Below are 19663 nucleotides of genomic sequence, written 5' to 3' on the forward strand. Positions count from 1 at the left end.
TTTATCACTTCATCCACAAATGCAAGTTAAAACTCTAAAACGCAAAGAAAAAAACATATATAAACAGGATCCAGAAATGCTTCCACCTTCTCTGGGCCTGAGCTCATTTAAAATAGACTGAGACAAAGTGGAAAAGTGTCCTGTTTTTCAATGAATCAAAATTTTCAATTCTTAAAAGACAATCCTATAAAACTGGATTACGCCTGGACTTCACTTGGAATCATTCTGGGCTGTTAATTTACTTAACATAGCAAAACTTGAATGTACAGCTGTGCGACTTAACCATACTAAGCACATGACTCTTGAAACATGGCAAATTTTTGTGTTACGTATTTTGGATTTCCTGCAAGGTATACGTTGAATATGGACATTTCATCCATTATTTAATTTTGTGATGTTGTACCTATGATCATTGTTGCTGTCCTTGTCTCTTGTGTGTGTTTTTTTCTGGCTATCTGTTGCCCTTTATCCCCTTCTTGATCAGAAAAAAATGTTAAATTCTTTTTGGAAATCATGGACACTGTGTCCTCTGGGCTAAGGACTATCAGGCTTGTTGTCAGTGCACAATTCAAAATCCAGCATTTGTGATGGTGTGGGAGTGCATTAGTGCACATTGCATTGGTGACTCCCACATCTATGAAGGCACCATTAATGCTGAACCATATTTACAGGTTTTGGAGAACATATGCTGCCATCCAGATGACATCTTTTTCAGGAAAGGCCTTGATTATTTCAGCAAGACAATGTCAAGCCACATTCTGCATGTATTACAACAGCTTTATTCTGCTGTAAAAGAGTCCGGATGCTAAACTGACCTGCCTGCAGTCCAGACCGGTCACCACTGAAAACATTTGGTGCGTTATCAAACAAAAATACGATAAAGGAGACCCTGAACTGTTGAGCAGCTGAAATCCTGTATCAGACAAGAACAAGAAAACATTTCACTTTCTAAACTACAGCAGCGTCTCCTCAGTTCCCAAACACTTACAGAGTGTTGCTAAAAGAAGAGGTGATGAAACACAGTGGTAAACAGGCCCCGTCCCAACTTTTTTAAAACATGTTGCCGGCATCAAATTCAAAACTGTCAAGATAACAAGATTTCTCCGTTTCAACATTTGATATGTTGTCTTTGTACTATTTTCAAATAAATATAGAGTTTAAATGATTTGCGCATCGTTGCATTTTGTTTTGTTTACATTTCGCACAGCATCCCAACTGTTTTGGAAACTGTTTGTAATTCAGTTTAACTCAATTTAACTCAGGTTAACTCAGTTTAAATTTGTTTAGCTCAGGTTAACTTTGGTTTAACTTATTTTAACTCATTGTAACTCAGTTTAATTTAGTTTAATCTGGTTTACCTGAGTTTAATCTGGTTTGACTCAGTTTAGTTCTGGGCTAATATTAATCAGTTTAGATTTCAAGTTGGCAAATGTTTAATTCTAGCCAATCAGTGCAGGGGGCATCCTGTTTTTATTTACACTTTGCACAACATCCCATGTTTTTTGAAAACAGTGTTGTAAATTAGTTCAATTTTAAAATTCCATTAAACTCAGTTTAACTCAATTTAACTCAGTGTAATTTGGCTGAACTCAGTTTAATCTGGTTTAACCTAGTTTAATCTGGTTTAACTCATTTTAAATAATTTTAACTCTGTTTAGGTCAGTTTAAGTTGCTGTAAGTCACTTTAACTCTGGTTTAACTCTAATTCATTTTAGTTTAATCTGGTTTAGTTCAGTTTAATCTGGTTTAGCACAGTTTGATCTGGTTTAACTCTGGGCTAACAATCAGTTTAGATTTCCAGTTGGCTAATGATTTATCCTAGCCAATCACAGAGCAGAGGGGCGGGGTTTGTCTGAATAAGGGTGGAGTAGATCTCAGTGGTTCTCAGACTGGGGCTGTGGTCAGTGTGAGCAGTGTGGGGGGCTTGTGGGGGGGAGTGTGGTTTATTTTAGGATTCCTGCTGGAGGAGAAGTTTCAGATTCATGACTGACCGACTGACCGTTCACACTGCAGTGAGTAACTCTGAGCTCTGAGTTGTGTTTAGTTCTGTTTACTCTGTTTGTGCTTTTGTGCTTTAGTGAATCTGAGCTGCTGAACTTTAAAAACACCTCAACACACACACACACACACACACACACACACACACACTCACACTCACATACACCACACACACCCCTCTCACTGCGGTATTGTGTGTCATCTGGAACAGACTAGAGTGTGTGCGATTCTGCTTAAAACAACATTAAATCCTTCTGTTTTGTGTATTTAAATAATATGAATTATATTTATATTATTCTTATTAATAATTGAGCTTATTAGTAATGGAGCTATTTTACCTCAACTTTTTTTTAAGCCAATTAAAATGAAATGTAAATAGATCTAAATCCTTTGATCCTTTTTTCATTAGTATATTTCAGAAGAGGAATTAAAAACAAACAAATTATTATTATTGTTATTATTGTTATTCTTAGTAGTAGTACATCAAACACTGAGATGTCATGGTTTAGATGATATAAACATTAATAAATGAATTCTTCTTCATTTGCAATAGAGCTTAAACTTGGCATCAAGCCAAAATCCTCATAAAATGAGTCAGTAAATTAATGAAGATAATAAAATATTCTTTAAAAAAACTCTTTCATTATAATTACACAGTTAATAACTTAATAATAACTTAATAAATTACATTGTCAGTGCTGTTCTGTATGAACACGTCTGAGTCAAATTCAGATGGTAATAAAATATCTCCTCCTCTGCACACTGTGGGGGTCTGTAGTGAGGTTAAAGAGACTCGGGAGTCTCCAGGACCCCAAACAAAGTCTGCTTTAATGGAGGCTTGTTTATGTGTGTTTGTTTGTGTTTGTCTCTACAGGTGAGATGGACGTTAAGGCCCCTCCTCCATCGTCCCCGGTGACCCCGTTAGAAAATGAGCCGACCCCCAGTGACCCCACAGTCGCTCCTTTACCCAAACCCGGCCAAACCTCCCCTGGGCTCCACCCCCCAGCTCCAGCCATCCAGAAATCCACCCCCACTTCTTCCACTTCTCCCTCCATCAGGGCAGATCTGGGTTGGTTTAGCTTCATTCTTCATACGGTTTTATTTAATTTTATATATCTGGTATTTTCTCTCTTATATCCAGTAAGAGTGTTTGGGTGGAGCTAACTGCTATGTAACAAAATGTATTCTCATCTCTATTGTCTAAAATGAATTTACACTATGTGGTCAAAAATATGTGGACACATGTCCATCACACCTGTATGAGCTTGTTGGACATCCCAGTCCAGAACAATAGGCATTAATGCGGAGCTGCCCCCCTTTACAGCTATAACAGGCTTCACTCTTCTGGGAAGCTTTCTATAAGATTTTGGAGAGTGTCTGTGGGAATTTGTGCTCATTCAGTCAAAGGAGCATTCGTGAAGTCAGACACTGATGTTGGACGAGAGGGTCTGGCTCACAGTCGATGTTCCAGTTCATCCCAAAGGTGTTCAGTGGAGTTGAGGTCAGGGCTCTGTGCAGGACACTGGAGCTCCTCCACACCAAACTGGTCACTCCATGTCTTTATGGAGCTGCTTTGTGCACAGGGGCTCAGTCATGCTGGAACAGGACAGGGTCTTCCCCAAACTGTTCCCACTAAGCTGGTAGTGTATAATTGTGTAAAATGTCTTTATGTGTTGTAGCATTAACATCACCCTTCACTGGAACTAAGGGGCCTGAAAAACAGCCCCAGCTCATTATCCCTCCTCCACCAAACTTTACTGCTGGCACTGTGCGTAGGTAGCGTTTACCTGGCATCCACCAAACCCAGCTGCTCAGCCATGGAAACCCATTTCATGAAGCTCCTGACACACAGTTCTTGTACTGGTGTTACTTCCAGAGACAGTTTGGAACTTTGTAGTGAGTGATGAGCGCTTGGCGGCCCCGCTCTGTTAGTTTGCATGGTCTACCGCTTTGTAGCTGAGCTATTGTTGCTCCTAGATGCATCCATTACACAATAATAGCACTTACAGTTGTCTGGGGCAGATCCAGCAGGAAATCTCACAAACTGGCTTGTGGCAGAGGTGGCATCCTATGACAGAGCCATGTTTAAAGTTACTGAGCTCATAAGTACGACTCTCTACTGCCAGTGCTTGTCTACACAGATTGTGCTTGATTTTATACACCTGTTAGCAAAGGGTGTGTCTGAAACCCCTGAACCCAGTTATTAGGAGGGGTGTCCTGATACTTTTAGCTATATAGTGTATACTGTATAGTATTATATATATATATATATATATATATATATAGTCTGTATAGAATACTGTGTGATGACAGATGAGTGTTGGTAAAAAGGACAAGTACTGCAAGTTAGATTTTGATGACGCCACCTGCTGATTGGAGTTCCACCAACCTCGCTCTCCATTACTCTCTCTCTCTCCTACAGCGTCCACACTAACACCCCCAACGCTGACCTCTGACCCCTCCACCTCTCTTACCCCAACCCCAACCTCTGACCCCTCCACCCCTCCTCATCCCACCAGTCTGGTGCCCCCTGCTGGCCCTCCGTCTTGTCGGCCGGTGCGCAGGAGTTTTGCGGCGGTGGCAAGGCAGGTGGTGCTGGAGGGCCGGATGAGGAAAGAACAGGCCAAGGCCCAGGAGGAAGGTCAGACTTTTATTTTAATTTATTTTATTTAATTTCAATTAAAATAAAAGTCTGAGGGGGAAGGTCACACATTTCAATTTTATTTATTTAATTTTATTTTGTTTTGTTCTAGTTTATTTTATTTATGAACAGTCCAAAGTATATGAGGGTCACATTTTTATTTTATCTACCACAGTGCCCCCCAGGGTGCTTATATTTTGCCTTTTTAAAAAGGTTTTCACACTAATCCAGTACCCTATCCAGTACCTGATCTATCTATCTATCTATCTATCTATCTATCTATCTATCTATCTATCTATCTACCTGTTATTAACCCAATGGTAAATGTGCCTGTACTGGCAAGTTTGGCTCATTTTCAGTAAATGTGTTTAGTTGCTGACACTCATTCCAACACGTGATTATTCTTTCACATTAATCAGTGAAGAAGAGGGTGCTGATGGGAAATGTTGTGTTCATGGTAGGAAGTTTTAATTTTCTTCAGTGTCACTGCAGCTGATTTTATTGTTGGTTTGTTGTTTTGTGTGTTTTGCTCCCTGTGTGTGATTTAGAGGATGAACCTGATGAAGATCTGACATTTGAGGAGCTGCTGGAGAAAGCGAAAGGAGGAGATCCTAAAGCACAGAGCAATGTGAGCGCACACACATACACACACACACACACACACACACACACACACACACACAAACACACACACATACACAAACAGGCACAATAAAACACAGGGGACACACCCTTCTCATTACCGAAACATTCTCAAACAGGACTTTTCATAAATTTGATTTAGTTAGAATGTGTGTAACTCAGAGCGTGAGTCAGTGATTTAGGCTGTGGGTCAGTGATTTAGGCTGTGGGTCAGTGATTTAGGCTGTGAGTCAGTGATTTAGGCTGTGGGTCAGTGATTAGGCTGTGGGTCAGTGATTTAGGCTGTGAGTCAGTGATAAATGCTGTGGGTCAGTGATATAGGCTGTGTGTCAGTGATTTAGGCTGTGGGTCAGTGATATAGGCTGTGTCTCAGTGATTTAGGCTGTCTGGTCAGTGATATAGGTATTGGATCAGTTATTTAGGCTGTTTGTCAGTGATTTAGGCTGTTGGTCAGTGATTTAGGCTGTAGATCAGTGATGTAGGCTGTGGGTCAGTGATATAGGCTGTTTGTCAGTGATTTAGGCTGTTGGTCAGTGATAGAGGCTGCTGGTCAGTGATGTAGGCTGTGAGTCAGTGATATAGGCTGTGTGAGAGAGTGTGTGTGGTCTGAGTGTATGATTCTATTTTGAGCTGTGTGGAAGACGAGCCTTCACACTCAATATAGCACACACAGTCTCTGTCTCAGGGCTGTGTGTGTGTGTGTGTGTGTGTGTGCTGCAACTGTCTCTCAGTGCTGTTTGTGTGTGTGTGTGTGTGTGTGTGTTTGTGTGTGTGTGTGTGTGTGTGTGTGTGTGTGTGTGTGCTGTAAGTCTCTCTGATGTGTGTTCAGCTACTTTTTCAGACTGAGCTACACTCACATTTACATTTACATAGATATGTTCTAGACACGTTCTACAGCCTCTGCTCTGTTGATGTTTTGTGATGTTTCAATGTTTGTTGCATTGCTGTTTTGTGGTTTGCTAAGATCTGAGATTAGAAATCATCATTTGATCCTTCTTCTGGCTTAGAGCCTGGCCCAACCTTCTGGCTGTTAGCCAAAATTAACAATAGGGCTGATGGGTAAAGTAGTCTTTACATTAACCTGCTGCATCCAGTCCTTTCCCATGAGCTGATGGGTAATGTAGTCTTTATATTAATCTAGTGCATCTGGTCTTTTGCCATGGGCTGATGGGTAATGTAGTCTTTAGATTAACCTAGTGCACCCAGTCCTTTACCATGGGCTGATGGGTAATGTAGTCTTTACATAAACCTACTGCACCTAGTCTTTACCATGGGCTGATGGGTAATGTAGTCTTTGCATTAACCTAATGCATCTAGTCCTTTACCATGGGCTGATGGGTAATGTAGTCTTTACATTAACCTACTGCACCTTGTCCTTTACCATGGGCTGATGGGTAATGTAGTCTTTTTCTTAACTTTCTTATGTCAGTTGTATACAGGATCTTTTGAGAGTCATTAGCATTAGCAATAGCTCTGCTCATTTCAGAAGGATTACAAATAAAGAGAATAAAAAATAGAAACATAAATGCTTTTTGGAAAAATATATTTAGTCAGAAAAAGAAGGAAGATAAATTTGAATGGAAGTCTAGGGAAAAAATGGATCTTTGAGATGAGACTGCATTTAAACCTTTTGTCAGGCTTTATTAATATTCCTGTGTAAAGCACTTTCAGATTCAGATTATTATTATTATTAGATTTTTTTAATCATCTAACCCCTTTCCTAAGCTCAAGGTTGCTTTACAAATTAACAATAGAACATGTGGGAGGAACTAAAAGACATTAGAACAATGCATATTAGAATAAAACAACATGGAGTAGCTCAGAGGAAAAATGAGAAGTGAGATCATGAATTAATCTAAAGGTTAAAAGTAAAAAAAAAAAGTCTTTTGTATTGAATATATGCAATAATTGAAAATATGAATAAGTAATAAACGATATGTGACATGTAGGGGTGATGTGGGGATGATTCATGTGGTGACGTGAGTTGGTGATGCATGGGGGTGATGCATGGAGTGATGCATAGGGGTGATGTGTGGATGATGTGTTGGGATGATGTGTGGAGGTGATGTGTTTGGCTGATGTGTGGGGGTGATATGAGGAAGTGATATGTGGGGTTAAGGCATGGGGGAGATGCATGGTGAAGATGTGTGGGGGTAAGGTGTGGAGGTGATGCAAGGGGGTGATGTGTGAGTGTGATGCGTGGGGGTCTGAGAGCAGACACAATCTGAAAGCTGGCATCAAGCCTGCAAAAAAATGTGTATACTAAGCAAATTCAAGCTGACTTTGTCAACATCATTGAGTATCCAGGCAGTGTTGGTCTACAAGAGTAAAGTCTACAGCTCATCAGCCACAGATGCATCCCACCCTACTGAACTCAGCTCATTCTATGCCTGCTTTGAGATCAACCAAGCTCAGCTGACCAGTGAAGCCTCAGGTCCTTCTGCAGAAGAGACAGTACTAGCGCTGTGTACAGACAAAGTGAAAACAGCCCTGTCCAGAGTGCACACATACAAAGCCACCAGATCCTAAGGAATCCCTGAAAGTGTGGCTACGGCTTCCACAGACATCTTCAACCTCTCTTTGGCACAATCCCAGATGCTTCAACCACAATAATGATAGCCATATCAAAGAAACCCAACGCCACATGCCTCATTGCCCATAACCTAATTGCACTCACACCCATCCTTATGAACTGCTTTGAAAGACTGGTCCTGACTCGAGTTAAGAACTGTGTCCCCAGAATTCTGGATCCTCATCAATTTGCCTACTACACAAAGAGATTCACTGACGATGTGATCTACCTGGCTAAGCACACTGCATTGTACATATGACAGGCAAGAACATCTACATAAGAATGTTGTTCTTTGATTTTAATTCAGCATTCAACACAATTATCCCCTCTAGACTGGTCTACAAGCTCGAGACCCAAGGAATCAGTCTCAAAGTTTGCAGCTGGATTCTAGATCTTCTCACCAGCAGGTCTCAGTACATTAGGATGGAAGGCCACATTTCTCCCACCTCCACTCTCAGCACAGACTCTCCACAAGGCTGTGTTTTATCAGCCATGCTCTACACCCCGTACAACCACGACTGCATCGCCAAGCACAATTCCAACATCATTATGAAGTTCACTGACAAAACATTGGTAGTAGGCCTCATCACTAACAACAATAAGGTAGCATACAGAGTGGAAGTGAAACTTCTCACAGAATGGTGCACAGACAACAATCGTTCCCTCACTGTAAACAAAACCAAAAAGAAATTTTTACCAGGGGTTTCAGTGGGGTGGCACCAGGAATGTGCAAGCTGGGTGTGGGGAGTTGGAGAGAGGTTGGAGAAAGCAGGACAGATGTGAATGTGTGAGTGGTGTTGGAATGGGGAGGGGCTGGACAGTTGTTCCACCAGTCGCCGATAGCGAAACACCTCTCCTCTTAAAGGTGCAAACTCCTGCCCCTCACAGTGAGGTGGAAGCCAAAAGTGAAGCAGAAATTTTGAGGTGGCATATGGGGTGACCACTCAGGTTTTATTAATGCTGGGTAGCCAGTACCCATCTTCTAATGGCTATTTCCAGCATAAAAATGCACGTCACAAAGCAAAAGTCATTTCAAACTGCTTTCATGAACATAACAATTCAGTGTTCTTCAGTGGCCTTCCAAGTGACCGGACCTGAAACCAATAGAACACCTTTGGGATGTGGTAGAACAGGAGATTCGCAGCATGAAAGCGCAGCTGAAAAAATTGCAGCAATTGCATGATACAATTGGGTCAACTTGGAACAGACTCTCAAAGGAAGGTTTCCAACATCTTGTGGAATCCACGCCACAAAGAATCGAGGCTGTTTTGACAGCAAAGGGCGGCCCTACCCAGTATAAGTGTAATGTTCCTTTGTGACCATGAAGGAATGAACAAGTCAGCAACAATACTCAAAAAGGATGTGACATTCAAGCTATAATTGATTGGTGTTAATGGGCCCAAAGTATGCCAAGAAAACATTCCCCACATCATTACACCACCTCCACAAGCCTGGACTGCTGAGACAAGGCAGGTTGGGTCCATGGATTCATGCTGTTGGTGCTACCATCTGTGTACTTAAGCAGAAATTGAGATTCATCAGACCAGGCTACATCATTTCCAGTATCCATCTGTCCAGTTTTGGCGATCCTGCGCCCACTGCAGCCTCAGCTTTCTGTTCTTGCCTGACAGAAGTGGAACCCAATGTGGTCTTCTGCTGTTGTAGCCCATCCACCTCAAGGTTGGATGTTTGATGCTTTTCTGCTCACCACAATTGTAAGGAGTGGTTATCTGAGTTAGCGTAGTCTGGATCAGTCTGTCTATTCTCCACTGACCTCTCTCATCAACAAGGTGTTTCCATCCACAGAACTGCCACCGCCCAGATGTTTTTCTTTATTGATTCATTCTAAGTAACTCTAGAGACTGTGGTGTGAAAAAATCCCAGCAAATCAGCAGCTGTAGAAAGACTCAAACTAGCCCATCTGGCACCAGCAATCATGTCATGGTCAAAATTTCAATGAGATCACATTTCCCTCATTCAAATAGTTAAAGTGAACATTACCTGAAGCTCCTGCCCAATTTTGCATGATCTGCACTGTTGCCACATGATTGCCTGATTAGAGAATTGCATGAATGAGTAGGTGTATAGGTGTACATAAAGTGCTCGGTGGGCATACATATTGTTTGTGGACCTAGTACTTGCGTACTCATTACCTTGTCTTAGTGTTTATGCATCAGAGAACCAGAGCGTTTGGTTATACTGTACTCCCTTTATGTATAATGACAATAAAGATAAATTGAAATTAATGTAATCTCAACATTGTTCCGGTAATATTCTCCCATTGACAGCTTAAGAGGAGTGTATCTTCACTGACCTGTCTTTCTGTCTGTCTGTCTTTCTGTAGTTGGGTAAACATTATCTGAAGCTGGCTCTGGAGTCGGATGCTGATGTTAATAACTGCCAGGCTGTGGAGTGGCTGATGCGGGCGGCAAAACAGGGACGCAGAGATGCAGCTCGACTTCTGCAGCGCTGCTGGATTCAGAAGAAAGGTACAATTATCACAAAATGTATTATGACCAGCATAAAATATTCCCTTTTAGACTGTTCTTACTAAACTTTCCCGCTCATTCCTCCTCTTTGTTAGAACGATAACGATATAAGGACTGAGGCTTGAGTTTTACTTAAATTTCATTTAGTTTAAACTAATCAGTCAAAAGTCCTGTTGCTGCAACATAGATCATTTAGGTGTTTTTATTCTTTCAGCTGTATCAAAAAAAAGACTCTGAAATTTCTTATAAAAAGGAGTCCAACTTTCAGCTCTTGACTTAACAGACACATCTCTTAGATTACTTTGAGTGTAGGAAATGCAATAAATCCACTCATTTAAATATCAAATTATGTTTTTCAATGATTCAGTTGACCCTTGACCCTGCAGGAATAACTCAGGAGAATGAAGCAGAAGTGCGCAGGCTGTCGACAGAGAGCAAGTTTGAGCAGGCAGTCCGACGGGCGGCGATGATGATGTACTGGAAACTGAATCCGGACAGGAAGCAGAAAATGACAATGTCTGAAATGCTGAAGAATGTCAGTCAGGTCAACGCTGGGCCAGGTTAACCATCAGACACCTTTACACACATTATGGAGCACTTTTTAAATTAAACAGTAGAACCCATATCGCCCCCTACACTTCCTGTAGTGTATTACAGTCTGTCAGAGTGACTGTGTGGATCATATGAACATTATAGAGCTTTTTAAATTAAACAGTAGAAGCCATATCGCCCCCTACCCTTCCTGTAGTGTATTACAGTCTGTCAGAATGACTGTGTGGATCATATGAACATTATAGAGCTTTTTAAATGAAACAGTAGAACCCATATCGCCCCCTACACTTCCTGTAGTGTATTACAGTCTGTCAGAATGACTGTGTGGATCATATGAACATTATAGAGCTTTTCAAATGAAACAGTAGAACCCATATCGCTCCCTACACTTCCTGTAGTGTATTACAGTCTGTCAGAGTGACTGTGTGGATCATATGAACATTATAGAGCGCTTATTTTTATTATTATTCTAGAATCAACTCCAAAATCTTACTTGAAATAAAGATGCAATGAAACACAGGTAACAAGGCATCAGACAAGATTCAATGACATAGGTAAAGGCATCTGATGTTAGGCTCATGAAAAATTGGGTAGAAATGCATCACGCAAAAAAGGTTGAAGCCAGAAACACATCTAACAATAGGGCATTAGACAACAAGGCATCGAGCAAAAAGGTCTCAGGCAACGAGGCTGTAGCACAGCATGTGCTACCCTGGGCTCAAGGAGGACGCTGGAGGCAGGAGAAACATTTGCAGCAGCCATATTTTATTTTCTCCAGCAAACTCACACAAAATAAACTCAACAAAACCAATGCTACACTGGTCACTTTTCAGTGGCTTTCAACTAGCTAGACTTTTCAGTCTTTTTCTTACTCAAGCTTTTCAGCTCTTCAGTCAGTCTCTGTTGCTGCTGCTCGTCCCTCTCTCTCTCGTTCCCTCTCAGCTCGGGTGCTTTTTAAAAAGAGCTGAGAGGGAACGAGAGCTCACTGCTCTGCCTCCCCGTCACCGCTCGCAGCTCGGCTGCCCAGGTCGAACGTGAGGTGTAGTGAAGTGGCCTTGCTGCGTAACAGGGAGCGGGGCCTGGGTGGTGGAGCCCGGGACTCACTCCTTGCCCTTATGCCTCTTGTTGCCGGCACCGTCATCCTCCTCCTCGATGTTCAGCCCTGCCTTCCGGCAGGCTCTCGCAGCCGCCACTGGGGGATGGGTGCACACCACAGAGGCATCTCGAAAATATGCATCAGGCAAAAAGTTTGCACATAAAAAGAAATTAGACAACAAGACGTAGCAAAAGGTCTTGTGCAAAAAAGACATCTGGCAAAAAGAATGTATAACAAAGCATCAAACAACAAAGTAAATCAGTAAATAAGCATCAGTGGAAATTAGATCAGGCAAAAAGGCGTCTACTAAAAAGACATCACAATAAAGCACAATGAAAAAGTCACTAAACAAAACGGAGTCAGGCAAAATCAGGCTGAGGCATCAAGTACAAACGATTTCAGTCAAAAAGGCTTCAAATGTTTTGGGAACAGTATCGGCTGGTGGTTCTGCTGTATCAGTATATGATGTGATCACACAGGTGCTGTAAGCTGTGGAATGCCCAACGTCCAGACACAGAAGAAGGTGCTGGAAACCATGGTAGCCAGCGAATGTAAGCAAGGATGTGTGTGTTTATGAATAGTCAAACGTTTGTGAACTCGCAGTGTTGGTTAAGTCTCGTGTAAGCATATCTATAAACGCTGTAAACATTAGAGCTCCTCTTCGTGTATTTATATGAGTATAATCTGTTGCCACTGCAAGTCTGCGGTTTGCATAAGGATTCATAAAGTTTCTGTTTGAAGATTTTATATGTTTGACTATAATAATGACTGTGAGTCTATCTGTCTGCAGCCTCTCAGTATGTAGACGTCGAGGAGTTTGTGGAAATGACTAAAAACTATGCTCAGGGCATCACCCCTCCCACCACAGGGACAAAAAACGGTTCAGTCCAAAACAACAGCCTGGAGAACCAGCCTTCAGCTTCAGCACAACTAAACCAGGCAGGATCACCATGGCAACATCATTCACCGTTTTTCATTGAACAATACATGCTGTACCAACACTACACGCCACACCAACACTACACACCACACCAACACTACACACCACACCAACACTACACGCCACAGCAACACTACACACCACACCAACACTACACGCCACACCAACAGTACAGACCACACCAACACTACACGCCACACCAACACTACACACCACACCAATACTACACACCACACCAACACTACACACCACACCAACACTACACGCCACACCAACATTACAGACCACACCAACACTACACACCACACCAACAATACATGCCACACCAACAATACACACCACACCAACACTACACACCACACCAATACTACACACCACACCAACACTATACACCGCATCAACAATACACACCACACCAACAATACACACCACACCAACACTACACACCACACCAATACTACACACCACACCAACACTATACACCGCATCAACAATACACACCACACCAACAATACACACCACACCAACACTACACACCACACCAATACTACACACCACACCAACACTATACACCGCATCAACAATACACACCACACCAACAGTACACACCACACCAACACTACACACCACACCAATACTACACAACACACTAACACTATACACCGCATCAACAATACATGCCACACCAACACTACACACCACACCAACAATACACACCACACCAACAATACACGCCACACCAATACATGCCACACCAACACTACACACCACACCAACACTACACACCGCATCAACAATACATGCCACACCAACACTACACGCCACACCAACAGTACATGCCACACCAACACTACACACCACATCAACACTACACACCACACCAACAAAACACGCCACACCAACACTACATGCCACACCAACCGTACATGTCATACAAACACTACATGCTGTACCAACCCAACACGCTGCACCAACACCACACACCCTATCAACACTACACTCCGCACCAACATTACATGCTGCACCAACACCACACACCCTGCCAACACTACACACCGCACTAACACTCCAGGCCGTACCAACAATACACTTTGCACCAACGCTACATGCCAACACATGACACACCAACACCACACACCATACCAACACAACATGCCACATCAACACCACATGCCATACCAATACTACACGCCAAATCAACAGAACACGCTGTACCAACACTACAAGCCACATCAACACTACACACCAAACCAACACATGACACACCAACACCACACACCATACCAACACAACATGCCTCACCAGCACTACACACTGCACCAACACCTCATGCTGCACCAACACCGCACGCCGCACCAACACAACATGCTGTACCAACACTACACACCGCACCAACACTCCATGCCACACCAACACCACATGTTGCACCAACACTACACACCACATCAACACAACACACCTCAACACTACATGCCACACCAACACCACATGCTGTACCAAGACAACACACCATACCAATATTAAACACCACACCAACACTATACGCCCTACCAACACCACACATTGTATCAACACTACATGCCATACCAACACTACACGTCATACCAACATAACACATTGCACCAGCACTACACACCATACCAACACAACGCACCGCACCAACATAACACACCATACCAAAACTACACGCCACACCAATACTACACGTTGCACCAACACCATACACCATAACAACACAACATGCCGCACCAACATAATATGCCGAATCAACACCACACACCATACCAACACTACACGCCACATCAACACCACACACCATACCAACACTACACGGCACACCAACACTACCTGCTGTACCAGCACAACATGTCGTATGAAAACAACACACTGCATCAACACTATACACCATACTAACGCTAGTGAGTAACGTAGTGCAGAGTGAGTAATGATTGTGAATGATGTTGCATGTTTGTAGGAGCAGAAGGGAGTGTCCCCCATCTCTCATAGGCGCATGCTAAAGACCAGTTGGGGGATGGGGGGCACTGGGATGATGCTGGACACCAAACGCAGCGGTGCCATGAAGAGAGCCGTAGACATCAAAGCCCACTTCCTGGTAAAACCTCCCTCACTTCGAACCTGATCTTGCATTAACATGTGTTTCAAGTCTGGATCATATCTCAATTTATTTAGTTTACTGTCCTGAGTAAAAACATCAACACATAAACAAAACATTATTTCCATTTTATTTCCATTTACTTTTTTTCTCTGCTATGGTACAAATCAAAAAGCTTGGCTTGGATGCTTTCAACGGCCCAGAGTGCAAGAAAGTGTTTGGTTTGGAGAACTTAAGCCTCTCGCATTCTCCATCCTGCCTTTCCTTATTTATCTTTTCAGCTTACGTAACTTTATGATATACAAAATACATTTCAGTTACTCTTGTGTTGAATATAGAGCTCCGTTTCTCTGACTGTATCCAAACGTGGTTGTACTGATCTGATTGTAATTTGATCACAATGCATTCTGTTTATGTTTACTCCTGTCATTTCATACAGTCAAGAGAAGTAGGAATGTGAACTGATCACTGAAAATACATATTAATGCAAGGCATAAACAGTTGAAGCTTTAAACGGCCTCTTCTTGGTAAAACGTGTATCATCTTTTTCAGGGTCTGCAGTACCCCCTGCACCTGATCCTGGAGATGAAGGAGCATTTGGTGGACTGGGCGTCTCGCGCAGGTGTTCAGTGGCTCAGCACCATCATCCCCACTCAGCACGTTAACGCTCTGATCTTCTTCTTCATTATCTCGAACTTGAGTGTTGACCTGTTTGCCTTCATCATCCCACTGCTTGTCTTCTACCTGGCCTTCATCTCCATGGGCATCTGCACCCTCAGAGTGTTCCGCAGCAGTAAAGGCTGGGAGAACTTCAGTGCACTAACCGCACTGCTGACCCGCTTCGAGCCCGGGCTGGATGTGGAGCAGGCCGAGACGCACTTTGGCTGGAATAATCTGGAGCAGTATGTGTACTTCCTGGTATCTGTGTGCTTTGTGATCTTCAGCTTCCCCGTGGCGGATAAGCACTGGATCCCCTGCTCTGAGCTGTCCACGGTGGCCATATTCTTCACAGCTCTGAGCTATGTGTCTCTCAGCCCGTCTGCAGCGGCGTATGCACGCAGGGCCCTAGTCATCGAGGTGGCTTCCTCGCTCTGCGCGCTGACCACTCGCTTGCCCTCAGAAATGGAGGCCTTGAGGGTCTTGGGCCAAACCTTTTCTGTGGTGCCTCTGGGAGACAGCGTGGTGCTAACGCTCAGCCTGCCATGTCTGCTCTACGTCTACCTGTTCTACCTGTTCTTCAGGTCAGCACACACTAGCTTAGAGGCGAAGGGTTCTGCTCATTCTGCAGTCCTCCTGTCCTGTATATCGCAGTGTTTTCCTGCTCTAACCTGGTTCAACAGCTCATTAGAGCTCATTAGAGCCACAGTGGCCTCTGCTGGCCACCCTGCACCTGTCATTAAATAATGATCTTGAGTATTTTGTGGTTATTCTTTATGTCTAGAAACTTCTAGAAAAAACTGATGTGTTGTATATTTTAATCATTACAACTACATTTCATATATTTATGTCTGTAATTCTGTTTCTGTGTTTATATCCCTGCAGAATGGCACGCATGCGTGGCTTCAGGGGTACCTACTGCTTCCTGGTGCCATACCTGGTGTGCTTCATGTGGTGGGAGTTCTCTGTGGTTCTGCTGCAGAATTCTACCCCTATCGGCCTTATCCGCACCTGTGTCGCCTACTTCCTGCTCCTGTTCGCCCTGCCTGTTTTGGCCCTGGGCCTGTCTGTCATGCTGCTGATCCAGATGGCCAAGTGGTTCCTCGAGCTGGAGCTCACTAAGATGCTGGTGACTCTAGCGGTTTGCGCCGTTCCCGTCATGCTGAGACTCTGGACACGATTCAGCCTGTCCATCCTCACAATTCTGCACTCCATCACCCACCGTGGCCCAGTGAAGCTCATCCTACTGTGCCTCACCACCGTGGTGCTACTGTGCGCCACATACGTCTACAACACTGAGGGGATGAAGGTGTACAACTCCACTCTCACCTGGCAGGAATACGGGACGCTCTGTGGGCCACCGGCGTGGGCCAGACAGGGTATGGCTCAGACTCAGCTCTTCTGCAGCCATCTGGAAGGCCATCGTGTCACCTGGACAGGAAAGTTTCGCCACGTCCGTGTGGCAGAGATGGAAAACGGCGCTCAGTCGGTCATTAACCTGCTACCAGTGTTTATGGGAGACTGGCTGAGGTGCCTCTATGGAGAGGTGTATCCCAGCTGCGAGCCAAACAACACTAGTGCACCTGTGCAGAACACTAACGGACCCATGCAGAACATCAGTGCGCCTGTACAGAACACCAGCACTTACGTGCAGGACCCCATAACTGTAAATGCCTCTGTTCTCCTCCAACAGCAGGAAGAGGAACGGCTCTGCCACATCAAATCCGTAGCCAGATACCAGTGCCATGTCAAACGCTTCGATAGTTACCGCTTTGAAGTGACCATCGGTCGGCCGGTGGACGGGGTCACAGAAAAGGATGACCCCACCGGTGACATCATCCTGTCTGCAAGCCACGAGTTTAAGCAGGTCCTCCTGAACCTGGAACCTGGCAGCATGGTGGAATTTAGCACAAAGCTGGAGGGGAAACTGGGGACTAAGCTGCCCGTGTTTGAACTGAAGGCCATCCACTGCCTAGCCTGCAAATCCTCACTGCTGCCCGAGGGACGGCAGGTCAAGATTGAACGCAACTGGAGGAAGAGTGCTCAGGGAGCCATGAAATTCGCCTTTGACTTCTTCTTCTCCCCTTTCCTCTCAGCTAGGATCAGCGTGTGATGGACAGAGGGACAGAGATGGATAGAGAGAAGGAGAGAGAAGAGCAGAGTTGTTTCTAAATGTTTGAGATCACTAAGTGCTATCCTATTTGGGGTTTATGTGACTCACACAAAAATGCATTGGTGGAGAAAAAATGATGGAGAAATAAATCTCCAAGATAGGAACTGGAGACAAAACAGACCATCAATTGTTCACTGTGGAATAGATCTTCATCACTCCAGGGTTTAAGTTCAGCAGAAGCTAACTGTCAGGAACCCTGATGAAGGTCATTGGGCTTGCGATAGCTCTGCTTTCTTCATGTATTCAGATTGCGTTTTAAATTTTATGGCCATGGAGATTAGCCCATCTCAGTGCTGAAATCACCATTATGTGCTAGCATTATTAGCAATGTTGGCTTATTCACAGTGGTGGGCATCCAAAGAAAAAAGCCCCCCCAAAAAAGAGGCAAAAAGCTCCTTTAGCATACTGACCCAAAAAGGTTGCTGCTTTTTTGATAAAGTTCATCTGGATGGCTTCATTCAGAGGAGGACTGCAAGCCCAATATGCAGATTTCTTATTTTAGGGAATCAAGACTCGAAACAATTGAATGTATTAAAATTCAGTTGAGTTAGAGTTAAGAATGAAAATCAGAAGCACTTTCTTTAGTTACCTTTCTAGAAGCACTGCTGCTGCAGAGTGTAGCCACAGCATGACCTGTTTGTGTGTTTATATTGCTCATGCCCAGCTGTCTGAAGGGCAGGATGGTCAGTATAAAGGTGAGTTAACCCCCCCAAAGCTTTAGTTTAAAGAAAGTCTCAGTGTCAAAGGAATAAATGTGTTGCATTGGCTCTCTGTAGGACTGAATTAGAGAAAAATGTAAAAGCTAGCTCTAAGCTGAATTTCTGTAATATTTACTTACAAGTGTGAGATGTGACTGAAGAGTTTTTGCTGTGACTGCAGAAGAGTTTTTGTTGCGTTTCAGTGAGTTTCAGTCTCAGACAGAAGTGCTCAGACAGTCTGATGTAAACTGCATGCTAAAATCACCACAACTGTTGGAATTTTACTCCTCCAGATATAAAGTGGATCTGGATTTCTTCCATCGTTCATTCGTCCATAATGATTGTTAGCAAGCAGTTTCTACCCACCAGTAAGTCTGTCAGAGTGAGATATCGGCTGAGTCACTAAATCAGGAAATATTCTAATAAAATGAATGTCCAGAATAAAGTTCTATCTGCTGTTAACATGAACACAATAAAATAGATATATAGAGTTTTGTATAGTGTATCACCCAATGTCTTCTATTTTTTGCTAATTTGTCACATTCAAATGTTTCAGATCATCTAACTGTAATATAAGACAAACACAACATGAGAAAACATAAAATACACCTTTTAAATGATCATTAATGTTATTGAAGATAAAGATTTATTCAAAACCTATATCACACCTGTGAAAAAAGAAATTACCCCCCTATACCTAATAATTGGTTGTGCCACTCTTGGCAGTAAGAACTGCAATCAAACGTTTGCGATAACTTGCGATGAGTCTTTTACATCACGTCTTGGCGGACTTGCTTGTGTGCTTCGGATCATCGTTCTGCTGCATAACCCAAATGTGCTTGAGCTTCAGGTCACAAACTGCCTGGAGGACATTCTCCTTCAGGATTTTCTGATAGAGAGCAGAATTTATGGTTATATCAATTATGACAAGTCATCCAGGTCCTGCAGAAGCATAGCAGCCCCAGACCATCATACTAGCACCACCATGTTTGACTGTTGGTTTTTAAGGTGGAATGCAGTGTTAGCTTTACACCAGATGTAACGGGACCTATATCTCATAAAAAGTTTCCTTTGACCTAAAGAAAAGACCTT

The 19663-nt window shown here is 43.3% G+C and overlaps 1 protein-coding gene across 1 annotated transcript; it reads left to right on the plus strand.

Annotated features, from left to right (window-relative positions):
- Positions 1–1892: 1892 nt before the first annotated feature.
- wfs1a (Wolfram syndrome 1a (wolframin)) lies at positions 1893–19062 on the plus strand. Its single transcript, XM_036583698.1, has 11 exons — positions 1893–2012; positions 2873–3067; positions 4421–4639; positions 5188–5267; positions 10198–10342; positions 10729–10902; positions 12470–12541; positions 12781–12929; positions 14906–15043; positions 15596–16284; positions 16586–19062. Exons 2-11 carry the CDS (start codon positions 2878–2880, stop codon positions 17811–17813), a joined length of 3084 nt encoding a protein of 1027 aa, XP_036439591.1. The 5' UTR covers positions 1893–2012; positions 2873–2877; the 3' UTR covers positions 17814–19062.
- Positions 19063–19663: the final 601 nt, after the last annotated feature.

This window comes from Colossoma macropomum, unplaced genomic scaffold (genome assembly GCF_904425465.1).
Source record: "Colossoma macropomum unplaced genomic scaffold, Colossoma_macropomum, whole genome shotgun sequence".
NCBI lineage: Eukaryota > Metazoa > Chordata > Actinopteri > Characiformes > Serrasalmidae > Colossoma > Colossoma macropomum.